Raw genomic sequence first — 12318 nt, 5'->3', positions numbered from 1 at the left:
CGTATGGTCCAAATACTCATATGGTCCGGAACATACACATAGGATATAGAAAATACCTTAATTGTCCTAATCAGAATCGAAATAATTGATGCAAGCTATATTATCACTCGGGTAAAAATAATCACGAATATAATGCCAACCCATGTTAAAACTACAATAAAGTATAGCTTGCATCGAATAATATTAATTTTTTTAACTGAATTTATATGTGCGTATTGTTATACGTTTACTTTTCTACATTGACTAGAGGTACAAATGTATAGGGGGAGGGGGAGATCTCACATACATTTGTACATGTTTAACCCCGCCACATTCTTGCGCCTGTCCCAAGTCAGCAGCCTCTGGCCTTTGTTAGTCTTGTATTATTTTTAATTTTAGTTTCTTATGTACACTTTGGAGTTTAGTATGGCGTTCATTATCAATGAACTAGTATATATATATTTGTTATGGGGCCAGCTGGAGGACGCATGCGGGTGCGGGAATTTCCCGCTGCATTGAAGACCTTTTGGTGACCTTCTGTTGTAGTTTGTTCTATGGTCGGGTTGTTGTCTCTTTGACACATTCTCCATTTTTAATTTTATGGTGACGTCCATAAATTGTTCCAAAGAATGACATCGACTAACTTTAACCTTTGGAACCCTTTATGCAATAGCTTTCACTTAAGTGGTAACCTTTAGACAGATAAATAATGACAGAAAACGAAAGCCCATACCATTGGTTATAGTATCATCTTGGAGAAATATAGGCTCTATATGTAGGCGCTGCTGGAATTTAGCTTCACCTTTTGGTCCAATGCTTAACTATTGCTTTCATAGCTGTTTGTAGAGTTCAAATTGACTCTACCTACCGTATCATAGAGAAATGGCTTACTGTTCGTGTTCGTGTACTGCAAATGTTTTCAAATATATAATAAGAAGATGTGGTATGGTTGTCAATCATCATGAGTCAATGCTTCACCAAAACCGGGGTAATCTCGTGTGCTCCGGAGGGATAAGTATTTTATGTAGTTCAAGATTGCATGTTACATGTAGTTACGTAAACGTGTCACTGTTTTTGATATTCTGTAGTCGTTGATGTTTGCATGTTGTGCCGACTATTATGTTATTTGTGTGTCCGTTTCTCTGGTACAAATGTGTTTGTGTTGTTTATCTGTCATGTAGTGTTTTAGAAATTACTTTCCAATATTTTCATAAAGCTGGAGGTTAAGTATGCAATTAAACCAGGTTCAACTCACCGTTTTTTCTTAAAACGTCCTGTACCAAGGCTGGAATATGACAGTTGTTATTAAATAGTTCGTTTCTAAGTGTGTTGACGTTTGTATTTGTCTCACTTTGGTTTTCCTGTTGTTAATTTGTTAGTAAACGGATTCTTTTTAAACGGAATGCGGATATAATTTTACGATTTAAACAAAATGTACAATTGATTTTTTTATTAACAAAATATAATATTATTTACAGTTACACATTCACAGACCATTCATACAATATTCAACCAACAAATTTTAATTACAAATACTTACAAAACAAAAACTTAACAAATTGAAACAAGTATCCTTATTTTATATTAGTATGTAAATTAAAATACTGTCAATGGCTACATTCTTATGAAGTGACTGAACCTGAAATAAAGATAAAACGGTGAGCAAAAATATCTATGACGACCACTTTCGACCATTTTATTTTCCATTTCCAAAAGGCGTGTCTAAAGCGTTGACACCACCACTGATTGACCAGGTAGCAGACGACCGGTTTGATGACAAGGTTACCTGTGACGTCTTTCTTTGAGTCGGATCATTCTTTTTCAGTGGACCAATGAAAGAAAGAATAACAGGGAGTACAAACACACTATGCAAAAACGCAAATGTTATTACTAAAAACATGACCTTGAAAAATGATCTGAAAACAAATGATCTTGAAAAGATAAGCGTGCATATTCCAATAACCGATGAAAATGCACAGTTGAATACTGGTCCGCCAGCTCGTACCAATGATGCATTTGTTTTTGAATTTCGGTCTGTTCCCTCAACTGTCATAAATGCGTGACATATGTGCGCACTGAAATCGACAGAAAAGCCTACACTCATAATAACGTGGATCATAGTGATGCAGCTCAAAGACAGTCCCCAATAATACATGAAACCAAACACGCCCACCATGATTGAAACAAGTGATGACGTCACTAGAAAAATCAACAGTGGGTGTGGCATAAATATGCATGTTATAACAAAACATGCAGCAACGGCTATGCCAACTGTTTGCATAGTATTTGGAAGGACAGATACATATTGTTCAAAGTAAGTGAACGGTTGTCCGTATGCAAACACCGGAAGTCCAGAATTTTCTGCTATTCTGCGCATCTCTTGCATCATAAGTCCCTGTTCGTGTGACTGCTGTATGCTTTTTGTGATGACGTATACTCTCGAATACTTTATTTCAGTCCCATTATCATTAAAAACGACATCGTTTTTGAAAATTGGTGCAAACTGAAAAAACATTCGTACTTTGTTACAAAATTCCATCTTTGTTCCGTTTGTAATTGCTAAACCAGATTTATAAAACTCTTTCAACCAGTTGATTTCAAAACTGCCATGGACAAGTTCATTCGATTGTGCAGATTGAATAAAATTGTTGATTTTCTCGACAACTTGTGGGTCTCTGTAGTCTAATGATTGGTCGATATTAAAAGAAATGGGAATCGGAAGTGGAAAGTTATCATATTCTACGATACTGTACTTGTAATAGTAAGAGTCCTCGCTGACTAAATTTCTCAGAACAAGCCCTTGTTCTAGGTTGGTAGTACCCAAAATGGAAAATACGAGGTAGGTTACATAGACCAAGGCAATAATGACCTTAGCAGGTATATTTAGAACCAGTTTAGGCAATATTTTAGTTGGAACAAATTCGAAAACGCTCTGAAGATCCTCTTTTTTCTCAGGAGTGTCTCCGCTGCAACATGCGTATACAAGAGGGTTCCTATAACCAGAAGCTTTCATTTCTTCAGTAGTGTAAATTGTTTGACATGTCAGACAATGGCGGCTAGATGCTACTCTACGTTCATGAAAAACAAGACAACCAAGAAAAAAGGTGATCTGGTTAATATAGCAAAGTATAATTGCTATTCCTGAAAAGGAAAAAAAAGAGTAAATAATGCGTTTCAAAGTGGGGTGAAATAAATCAACCAATATTATAAATTATTAAAGTTACTACACACCTGAAGTTTGTGTGCTATTAAAGCATACAGATGATTACTCGATGAATGCGACCTACAAAAACTGGAATGACTTCCGATCACTAGATTATTAACATTTCGGAACACCCGATTTCACCGTGATGTTTTAGACGACATTTTGTTGCTCAATCTTTAGTTTTCCATGTAATGTTATGTGGTTTGTTGTTTGTCTTGACTTCTTTAACTTTTGGCCGTAATGTTATTTGTTTTCTTCGATTTGCGACAAACATTCTTATGTATCCTCCCTTCATTAATGCACGTTCGTTTTATTCTTAAGCTGTATGGATTTTAGTTTTCTTTTATTGTATAGCTAAATATTTTAGTTTCAGATGTTATTTTTTACGAAAATGTTTGTGTTTTTTACCATGCATTATGTATTGCTTCTTCTGAAGTGTCTCAAAATGAATTTAAACCCCACAACCTAAAGGGTTGCGGTGATATCCTTTGGAACGAGAGCTTTCAAGAGCTCGTGTCGCTCACCTTGATATATTATACATAATGTAAACAATGGTAACACTATTCCCCTATGCTACATGAGAACACCCCCAGTTTTTAGTAAGGTTCGTGTTGCTTAGTCTTTAGTTTTTCTATGTTGTGTCTTGTGTACTATTATTTGTCTGTTTATGTTTTTCTTCTTTAGCCATGGCATTGTCAGTTTATTTTCAATCTATGAGTTTGACTGTCCCTCTGGTATTTTTGCCCCTCTCTTCTCTCTAGTTACTAAGTTACTATTGATAGCAATTTTCACCTCCCCTCCCCCCCCCCCCCGTTACATTTTTGAATTGGTTGATAGTTGTTTTTACGCACCTGTATACAGACAGAAATGACGAACGCTCATGAAATCGGACATGTAGCCGACCATGAATGCTATTAGATCGGTAAGGGACGTTATTGTGATTGCAACACCCGTTGTCCGCATTGTGAAACTGATCCGTTCCTCAACTGTTCCCCGTAGTGGAGCATCTGTCAATCCCGATAGTAAAATGAACATGTCATCTACACCAATACCTATAAAAGGAATGTGTACTATATTAATAACATAATACACACACAAAAAACATATTTTATTTGTACTTCAAAACTGATAGCGCATAGAACTTTGAAATACTATGAGTGTGATGAATAAAGTAATATGAATCAATATTTTATTTTAAATATTATCTTAATTATCTACTTTGTTTATTTAGTTGCCATTTGATTAATAACGACACAAAATGTTATTATTTTGTTTGCGTGACATGTCAACTTTTTTTTTTAAAATAGAAGCTTCCTTGTATTCGAAAAAGTTTTAAAAATCGTCCAGTAATGTCAGTAGTTTGTATGCTGTTATATATGAAAAATTAAATCACACGAGCTGATACGAGGATATTAGCTGTGATGCATTTTGCAATACTGCTATAAGTATTACCTAAAATAAGAAAAGGCATTATGCCAACCATGTTCACATATGTTATTCCCAATGCTCCACATAAACCAAAGGCCCCTAGTATTGCAAGGGCTGTAGCAAGTACTCCAACTCTTCCAAGATGGCCTCTCTGTGTCAAACAATTTCCGCCAGCTGTAACTAAGGAAGCGTAAGTTATCATTATTGTGAAGGTCAAACTAAAAAGAGCAATGTCTCCGATGGTATTTTCGTCTAACTCCGTGCTGATTGAGTCAGAGTGACTCAAAGTGAAATCTGTCATATTAGCCTTAAACTCTGACATCTGTTTTACAAATTCTTTTTCCCATGCAACAGACAAAGCAGTGTATTCTTTATTTTGCTGTCTAAGATAGTAATGGAGGCGCAATGATCTAGCAGATTTGAGAACTCCATTTTCAGTGTCAACTTTGCCAAATTCTCTGTCTGTTCTGTGGTCGCCATCCGGGTCGCTAGATGTTGGATATGTCAATGTACCATTGGCTACTTGTGCCCAAAAATACTCTCCGACGTACCACAATCCCCAAACAGAGCATTGACCATTATTAATTGCACACAAATCTTGGTAAAAATAAGATTTGCCATCGGTATCATTTATACTAATACCCATGACAGTTTGGTGAAAGCTTTGAATCTCTGGCAAGTACGTCTTGTTGATAATGTTGTCATTAACAGTAAAAATGACACTTCCATAATGGCCAAGGTCGGGTAACTGATGGAAATGGAAGTTTTCATTGCTTTCATCGGGAAACATAGATTTAATTCTCAGTTCATCAATATCCGCCTGACTATTAGTTGGGGTATACAGTGTTTTTATATCGTTTTCAGAGGTGATCCACATTACATTCAGCCCAAGCAAACCATTTAACAGTACTGCGAATATGATAGCTGCTGCTGGATTCCTGCTGATGACTTTCCCATAGTAGCCAAATGCACTGCTTATTTTGTCCTCAACTTTTCTGTAGACATCCATGCCAACCTGGAAAAAAATGTACAATTCTTTACACAAATGTATTAAAGTACCTATTTATATATACTTGTTTTGGAAGTATTCTTTTTAACCTTTTTATGTTTCGTCCTGTCTTGCACATACATGTACATGAACGTCGGTCGTAAAAAAACAAACCCTGAATAAGAAAAACAGAGAGTGATACTAGTGGTGTGATTGTAGATCCTTCATTCTTTATTTCTTTTTTCATTAATTTTCTTTATCTATTTATGATAAAACTATCATTGTCGACAGCTTTGGTTTACTAGTCTACTTTCCTGTTTACACGTTACGCTCATTTAATGATGCAATTTATCCTATCACAAAGGGAGCTATGTGTCTGATGCTAATAATAACTTTGGGCAAAAACATGACAAGGTGGTGACTTTTTGATAGTTAAATGTCAGAATATCACGGTTACATGACAAGATCGAGAGTCTCGAACGATTGAACATAGCAAGCAATTATTAATGTGTTTTTTTTCTCATTTGTTTTGTTTTGTTTTGTTTACTAATTAGTTGTCAGACTCGTGAATATTTAAATTTCAGGATCCCTACGAGCATGGTGTAACTATTTTGGTGTTATATAAATCTAATTTTAAGTGCTGCGATGTAAAACAGAAAATCATACATTTACATAAGGGAACAGGTGATCTTCAATAACCTTTTAATAGTCCAATTGCTATATTTCTACTGCATTGTGATGGCTCTTTTAATCTCTAAATAAGGAGTTGTTATTTACGTGTGTGGGAGGGGTAGGTTCTGAATTGTTCGGACTAAGGTTCGGGAATATATAGAAACATCAGAGAAGAAAGGGGATGCTTTTATGTTTTTTAAGTCACCCGTACGTAGTTAATATAATAAAATAAGAAGATTATAGATTCAAGTTGTTCATTTCTCTGCTTTAGTAATTATCAGCGGTAATACATTTCGATAAACGATGGACAACTGCAATGAAATGTATTTACATATGTTGTTTACATTAAGTCACCAAGGGTACTAAATTTATTTTTCGTTTATGAATGAATAATGTGACATATTTTGGAGATCTCGACAGTAATTATGATTTATATCATATAAAGTTCTATAAAACAGTAAGAAAATGATGTTTTTATTGAGAGTTACATGTACGTTAGCTTTTTATTACATGTACTTTTATCGTGTGTCATCACATATCATTATCAATACAAGTAATTAGTATGAGGTTGAAGTAGACTATTTAGAACACCTGTCCTAAGTCAGGAATCTGATGTACAGTAGTTGTCGTTTGTTAATGTAATATATACGTGTTTCTCGTTTCTCGTTTTTTTATATAGATTAGACCGTTGGTTTTTCCATTTTGAATGGTTTTACACTAGTAATTTTGGGGCCCTTTATAGCTTGTTGTTCGTTGTGAGCCAATGCTCCGTGTTGTAGGCCGTACATTGACCTATAAAGGTTTACTTTTTTTTAATTTTAAATCGTTATTTGGATGGAGAGTTGTCTCATTGGAACTCACACCACACCTTCCTATATCTATTTAGAAATCAATGATGTAGCCTATTTTTATTTTATGAAAAAAGTCATACCCTCAGATCATATGACAATCGTTTGCGTTTTTAAATCACATTTACACAATATTAGACCGAACATAAAATAAGTGATACAATAGGCTATATGCTAATTCCCGTAATTGACCCTGTTTTTCGAGATCCTTTCTTTTAGTTGTCTCCCTTATGAGGGACTTACATTTTTATTTACAATAGAGAGCTAGCAGAAAGAGCAAATTTACCTGTGCGTAATATGAGTAATCTAAAGTTTATCAAATGTTTTAATTGCATTAATTTGTTGTTCAGCTAAATACTTTTGACATCAACAATTATTTTTCATAAACAGACGATACATCACTTTCAATTCATCATGTTTTGCATTGGCAAAAGCCTTTATAGTCCGGTATGGAATCTACGATTGACAAAGGGAAGTAATTTGTCTTAAAAGTGTGTAATAACAGAATCAAGTCGGTAATTGGCAAATGGACTATTTAAACAACAAGGATGTAAATACAAACACCAACGGACAAGGATGTAAATAACAAACACCAAAGGACAGGGATGTAAATAACAAACACCCAAGGAAAATGATGTAAATAACAAACACCAAAGGACAAAGATGAAAATAACAAACACCAAAGGACAAAGAATGTTAATAGCAAACACCAAAGGACAACAATGTAAATAACAAATAACAAAGGACAAGTCAAGGATGTAAATACAAACACCAACGGAAAAGGATGTAAATAACAAACACCAAAGGACAGGGATGTAAATAACAAACACCCAAGGAAAATGATGTAAATAACAAACACCAAAGGACAAAGATGAAAATAACAAACACCTAAGGACAAAGAATGTTAATAGCAAACACCAAAGGACAACAATGTAAATAACAAATAACAAAGGACAAGTCAAGGATGTAAATAACAAACACCAAAAGACAAGGATGTAAATAACAAACACAAAAGGACAAGGATGTAAATAACAAACTCCAAAAGACAAGGATGTACATAACAAACACCAAAGGACAAAGATGTAAATAAAAAACACCAAGGGACAAGAATATAAATAACAAACACAAAAGGACAAGGATGTAAATAACAAACACGAAACAACAGGATGTAAAAACAAACACCAAAGGACAATAGTGTAAATAACAAACACCAACGGACAAGGAGGTAAATAACAAACACCAAACGACAAGGATGTAAAAAACAAACACAAAACAACAGGATGTAAAAACAAACACCAAAGGACAAGGATGTAAATAACAAACACCAACGGACAAGGAGGTAAATAACAAACACCAAACGACAAGGATGTAAAAAACAAACACGAAACAACAGGATGTAAAAACAAACACCAAAGGACAAGGATGTAAATAACAAACACCAACGGACAAGGAGGTAAATAACAAACACCAAACGACAAGGATGTAAATAACAAACACAAACGGACAAGGATGTAAATACAAACACCAACGAACAAGGATGTAAATAACAAACACCCAAGGAAAATGATGTAAATAATTAACACCAAAGCACAAGGAGGTAAATAACCAACACCAAAGTAGAAGGGTGTAAATAACAAACACCAAAGAACAAGGATGTAAATAACAAACACCAAAGAACAAGGATGTAAATAACAAACACCAAAGGACAACAATGTAAATAACAAACACCAAAGGACAAGGATGTTAATAACAAGCACCAAAGGACAAGGATGTAAACAACAAACACCAACGGACAAAGAGGTTAATAACTCACACCAACGGACAAGGAGGTAAATAACTCACACCAAAGTAGAAGGATGTAAATAACAAACACCAAATGACAAGGATGTAAATAACAAACACCAAAGGACAAGGATGTAAATAACAAACACTAAAGCACAAGGATGTAAATAACAAACACAAAACAACAAGGATGTAAATACAAACACCAAAGGACAAGGATGTAAATAACAAACACAAGAGGACAAGGATGTAAATAACAAACACCAAAGGACAAGGATGTAAAAATAAACACCAAAGGACAATGATGTAAATATCAAACACCAAAGTACAAGGATGTAAATAACAAACACCAATGGACAACTCTCTTTTGAACGGAAATAAGTAAACACCAAAAGACGTGAAAAGGCAATCACGAAAGAGTTAACAAATCTATTCTATTAAGTTATGTTGTGCTCATTTGGTCCTTTTAAGGGGGTAAGGGGGTTCTTGTGTTTGATAAGTTGCGTGTATATTAAACAAATATTTTTGTTGTGTTGTGTTTCATTCATATAAATATCCTTAGTATGGAACAAGAAGTTTGCGCATGCTCAAAAAAGGTGTATATAAATTGGAAAGTTGCAGCGTTTAAAAAACAAATAAAATTAGCAATATATCATTCAGAAAGATGACAAATGCATATTTGCAACGAGATAACAAAATTAATAAATGATCTTATTCTTAAACTTTCTTTCTGGTATTTTAGCTTATCTTCTTGAGAATTGCCTAAGAATTCCTAGGTTTTTAGTAATTAAGGCCAAATGATATTTAAATTGGTAGACTTAACTACTTCCGTTAACCCTTGAAGCTTGCGATAATTTTTTTAGGCGCCCGTAAGTGGCATATGCAATGGACACTTTCGGATCCCTATACAACAAGACAACATTTCGAAACTTTCGACTGACAAACCATCTTGCATAAGGTACATATGTATTATTTATTGTTTATACAATTTATGTTTTCGTACTCAAGGGTATGAAATATATGCAGTTAGACATTAAGTAGACAATTATAAACAAAATCATCATTGCATTGACATTTAAATCGCTATAATTTGGATACATTTGCTACGAAAATGTAGTAAATGTTATCATTTTAAAAGAAATTATGGTAAAAGAAATTTAAATTTTTCGTAAAGATATGAACCAATGCTGAAATTAAACATACATGTAACCATAATTTAAATAAGTAGTTTAGGGGAAAAACATGTAAATAGTTTATTATTTAGTACTTTTTTTATATACTTGTATGTTAAATATATCAACAACTTGCAGTAAGGGATACAGGCGTAGCTATATTAAAAGCAATTATGAAAGCATGTGAAATTCTATTTTATTTTACAAATCTTATAAATATAGTATCCCGTTTTGGATATGCATTTTTTTAAGAAATTATAAAATGTTGTAATTAAAGTGTGAAATTTAAAACTCACCTTTTGTCTTCAAAGTTCTGTTTTCCAAAACCTTAGTCGGGAATGTTCATTGGTTTAATATACATATTGTATAATTAATTCAGCACCAATGACGTTTGTCAACTTGATTGACATAATGTTTAATATACATTACATATAAACGTCCGCCTTTAGGAACGCCTTTGTCATAAAGTGCAGCCTACTTTCATTATGCAAGAAGAAATTAAAGTCATTTTTGTTATTCATCAAAATATTCATAAACAATAATTTTAATTACATCAAAATTAAAGGGTTATCAAATTCATCAAAATTGTCTCCTTTTTCAAGTCTAGTATCATTCAAAGGGCATTCGGCAGGGATATCCATTATTTAGTCACCTATTTCATAAATAATCAACTTCAACGAACCATACAGTTGTACAGAAGTCAATGTACGCACTCAATGCTGTTAATGAAAAGTTAACTGCAGAAATTTGACACAGCACCAAAATAAATGGAAGTGCATTACAAGATTTACAATACCTGTACATGTAACATGTTAAAAAAATCATATTTGTTTAAGGAGTATTTTCAACAGAAACAAATTATTTCTGTTTGACTAATAATATTATAAATATGTTAAAAAAAATAAGGCCATGTTTATATGTCTGGACTCATTTTAAATGATTTTCAAAATTGTTTAACACTATTTAATATAAAATAAACAATATATTTAAAAAAAAAAAATGCCCATGTCTATTTGTCTGGATTACATATGTCTTGACTGACACTTCTAAAAAATTAAAATAATGAGATGTGTAAAGATTGCAAATGAGACAACTAATCATCAGGCACAAGTGGAAGAGGAAATAACTGACTTAAAGTCAATGACCGGCCTTCAACAATGGTTATATCATATACTGTACATGAAACATTAAAAATGACCTAGTCCCAAGAAAGTAAGTCAATCCAAAAGGGGAAAAACAACGGCCTAAGTTGTGCTTAAAACAAAAACTTTCGTAAAACGGAGACAAAAGACCGCAAAACGTTTTTGACGATTTATGCTTTAAAAATCATATCAATCGTCAAAAATATGATACAATTTTTTTCGGGGCCGTGTGTTAATGGGGTTGTTGTCAAAGTGGGATTTCGTCCTCTAAGCCCCGACAGTTAACATAAAAAAGGGAGGGAGGAGGATCCTTGCATCAAGGGCATGTGTTAAAAGCATGTTATATGCAATATTAAGTTTTTACTATTTCTATAAGAATACTCTAGATTCTCCACAGACTTCAAATGCAAATTAATTCAATTGAAATATATCGACACCAGTTGAACATAGTAATTTTACTCTTTTAATATTGTTAAATACTATAAAATATCTCCATTTTTATTTTCATCATACTATATTCCTGGTTAAAAATAATCGGCAATATAAATAATTAGTAATCGCCTTCAAATAGATAAATATTCTAGAGGATTCCTTTTGGCACCCCCTTGAAAATTTAAATGCCAGGATGTCCGGATCTGAGAATAGACATGTCATCAATAGCTCTGTATGTGAAAACAACTATTTCATGTGTAGATGGGCATTTCTTTTACTGTATGTTTTGACTGGAACATATGTATTATAAACTAAAGGCATCAAAACGGTAACGCTGTTCAATATAGTCATAAATCAATCAAACGGCAACAAAACAAGTTAACAAACTTAACCTTAACTTGACAGAAACAAATTTGTTTTTACGTAATTTGACGGAAACAAATATGTTACATAAATTTTCTGTAACTGGACAAAACCAAATTTGTTACGTGACGTCATACAACTAAAAACAAATCACAAACTGAAAACTTGTTTGAAATATACTGTGTAACAATAGATAGATATAGGAAGATGTGGTGTGAGTGCCAATGAGACAACTCTCCATCCAAATAACAATTTAAAAATTAAACCATTATAGGTTAAAGTACGGCCTTCAACACGGAGCCTTGGC

General features: G+C 33.5%; 1 protein-coding gene across 2 annotated transcripts; it reads right to left on the bottom strand.

The window, feature by feature from the left end:
• Positions 1-1414: 1414 nt before the first annotated feature.
• Positions 1415-10574, bottom strand: LOC134692015 (patched domain-containing protein 3-like). Of its 2 annotated transcripts, none has more exons than XM_063552358.1 (4): positions 10371-10574; positions 4637-5627; positions 4036-4236; positions 1415-3120 (listed from the first exon to the last, which is right to left on the bottom strand). In XM_063552358.1, exons 2-4 carry the CDS (start codon positions 5619-5621, stop codon positions 1676-1678), a joined length of 2631 nt encoding a protein of 876 aa, XP_063408428.1. In that variant the 5' UTR covers positions 5622-5627; positions 10371-10574; the 3' UTR covers positions 1415-1675. The 2 variants fall into 2 exon arrangements, with proteins under 2 accessions (XP_063408428.1, XP_063408427.1); XM_063552357.1 differs by lacking the exon at positions 10371-10574 and adding an exon at positions 5775-5890.
• Between the last annotated feature and the right edge of the window lie 1744 nt (positions 10575-12318).

This window comes from Mytilus trossulus, chromosome 12 (assembly GCF_036588685.1).
Source record: "Mytilus trossulus isolate FHL-02 chromosome 12, PNRI_Mtr1.1.1.hap1, whole genome shotgun sequence".
Taxonomy (NCBI): domain Eukaryota; kingdom Metazoa; phylum Mollusca; class Bivalvia; order Mytilida; family Mytilidae; genus Mytilus; species Mytilus trossulus.
The sequence above is the reverse complement of the archived record's forward strand: the minus strand, read 5'-3'. Positions and strand labels throughout refer to the sequence as shown.

Coding starts and splice junctions, on each gene's coding strand:
- LOC134692015 (XM_063552358.1), bottom strand. CDS start 5,621: ATGGATGTCTACAGAAAAGTTGAGGACAAAATAAGCAGTGCATTTGGC. Junction 4,237..4,636: donor AATGCCTTTTCTTATTTTAG/GTAATACTTATA, acceptor TTCCTTTTATAG/GTATTGGTGTAGATGACATG. Junction 3,121..4,035: donor TCATTTCTGTCTGTATACAG/GTGCGTAAAAAC, acceptor TTTCCTTTTCAG/GAATAGCAATTATACTTTGC.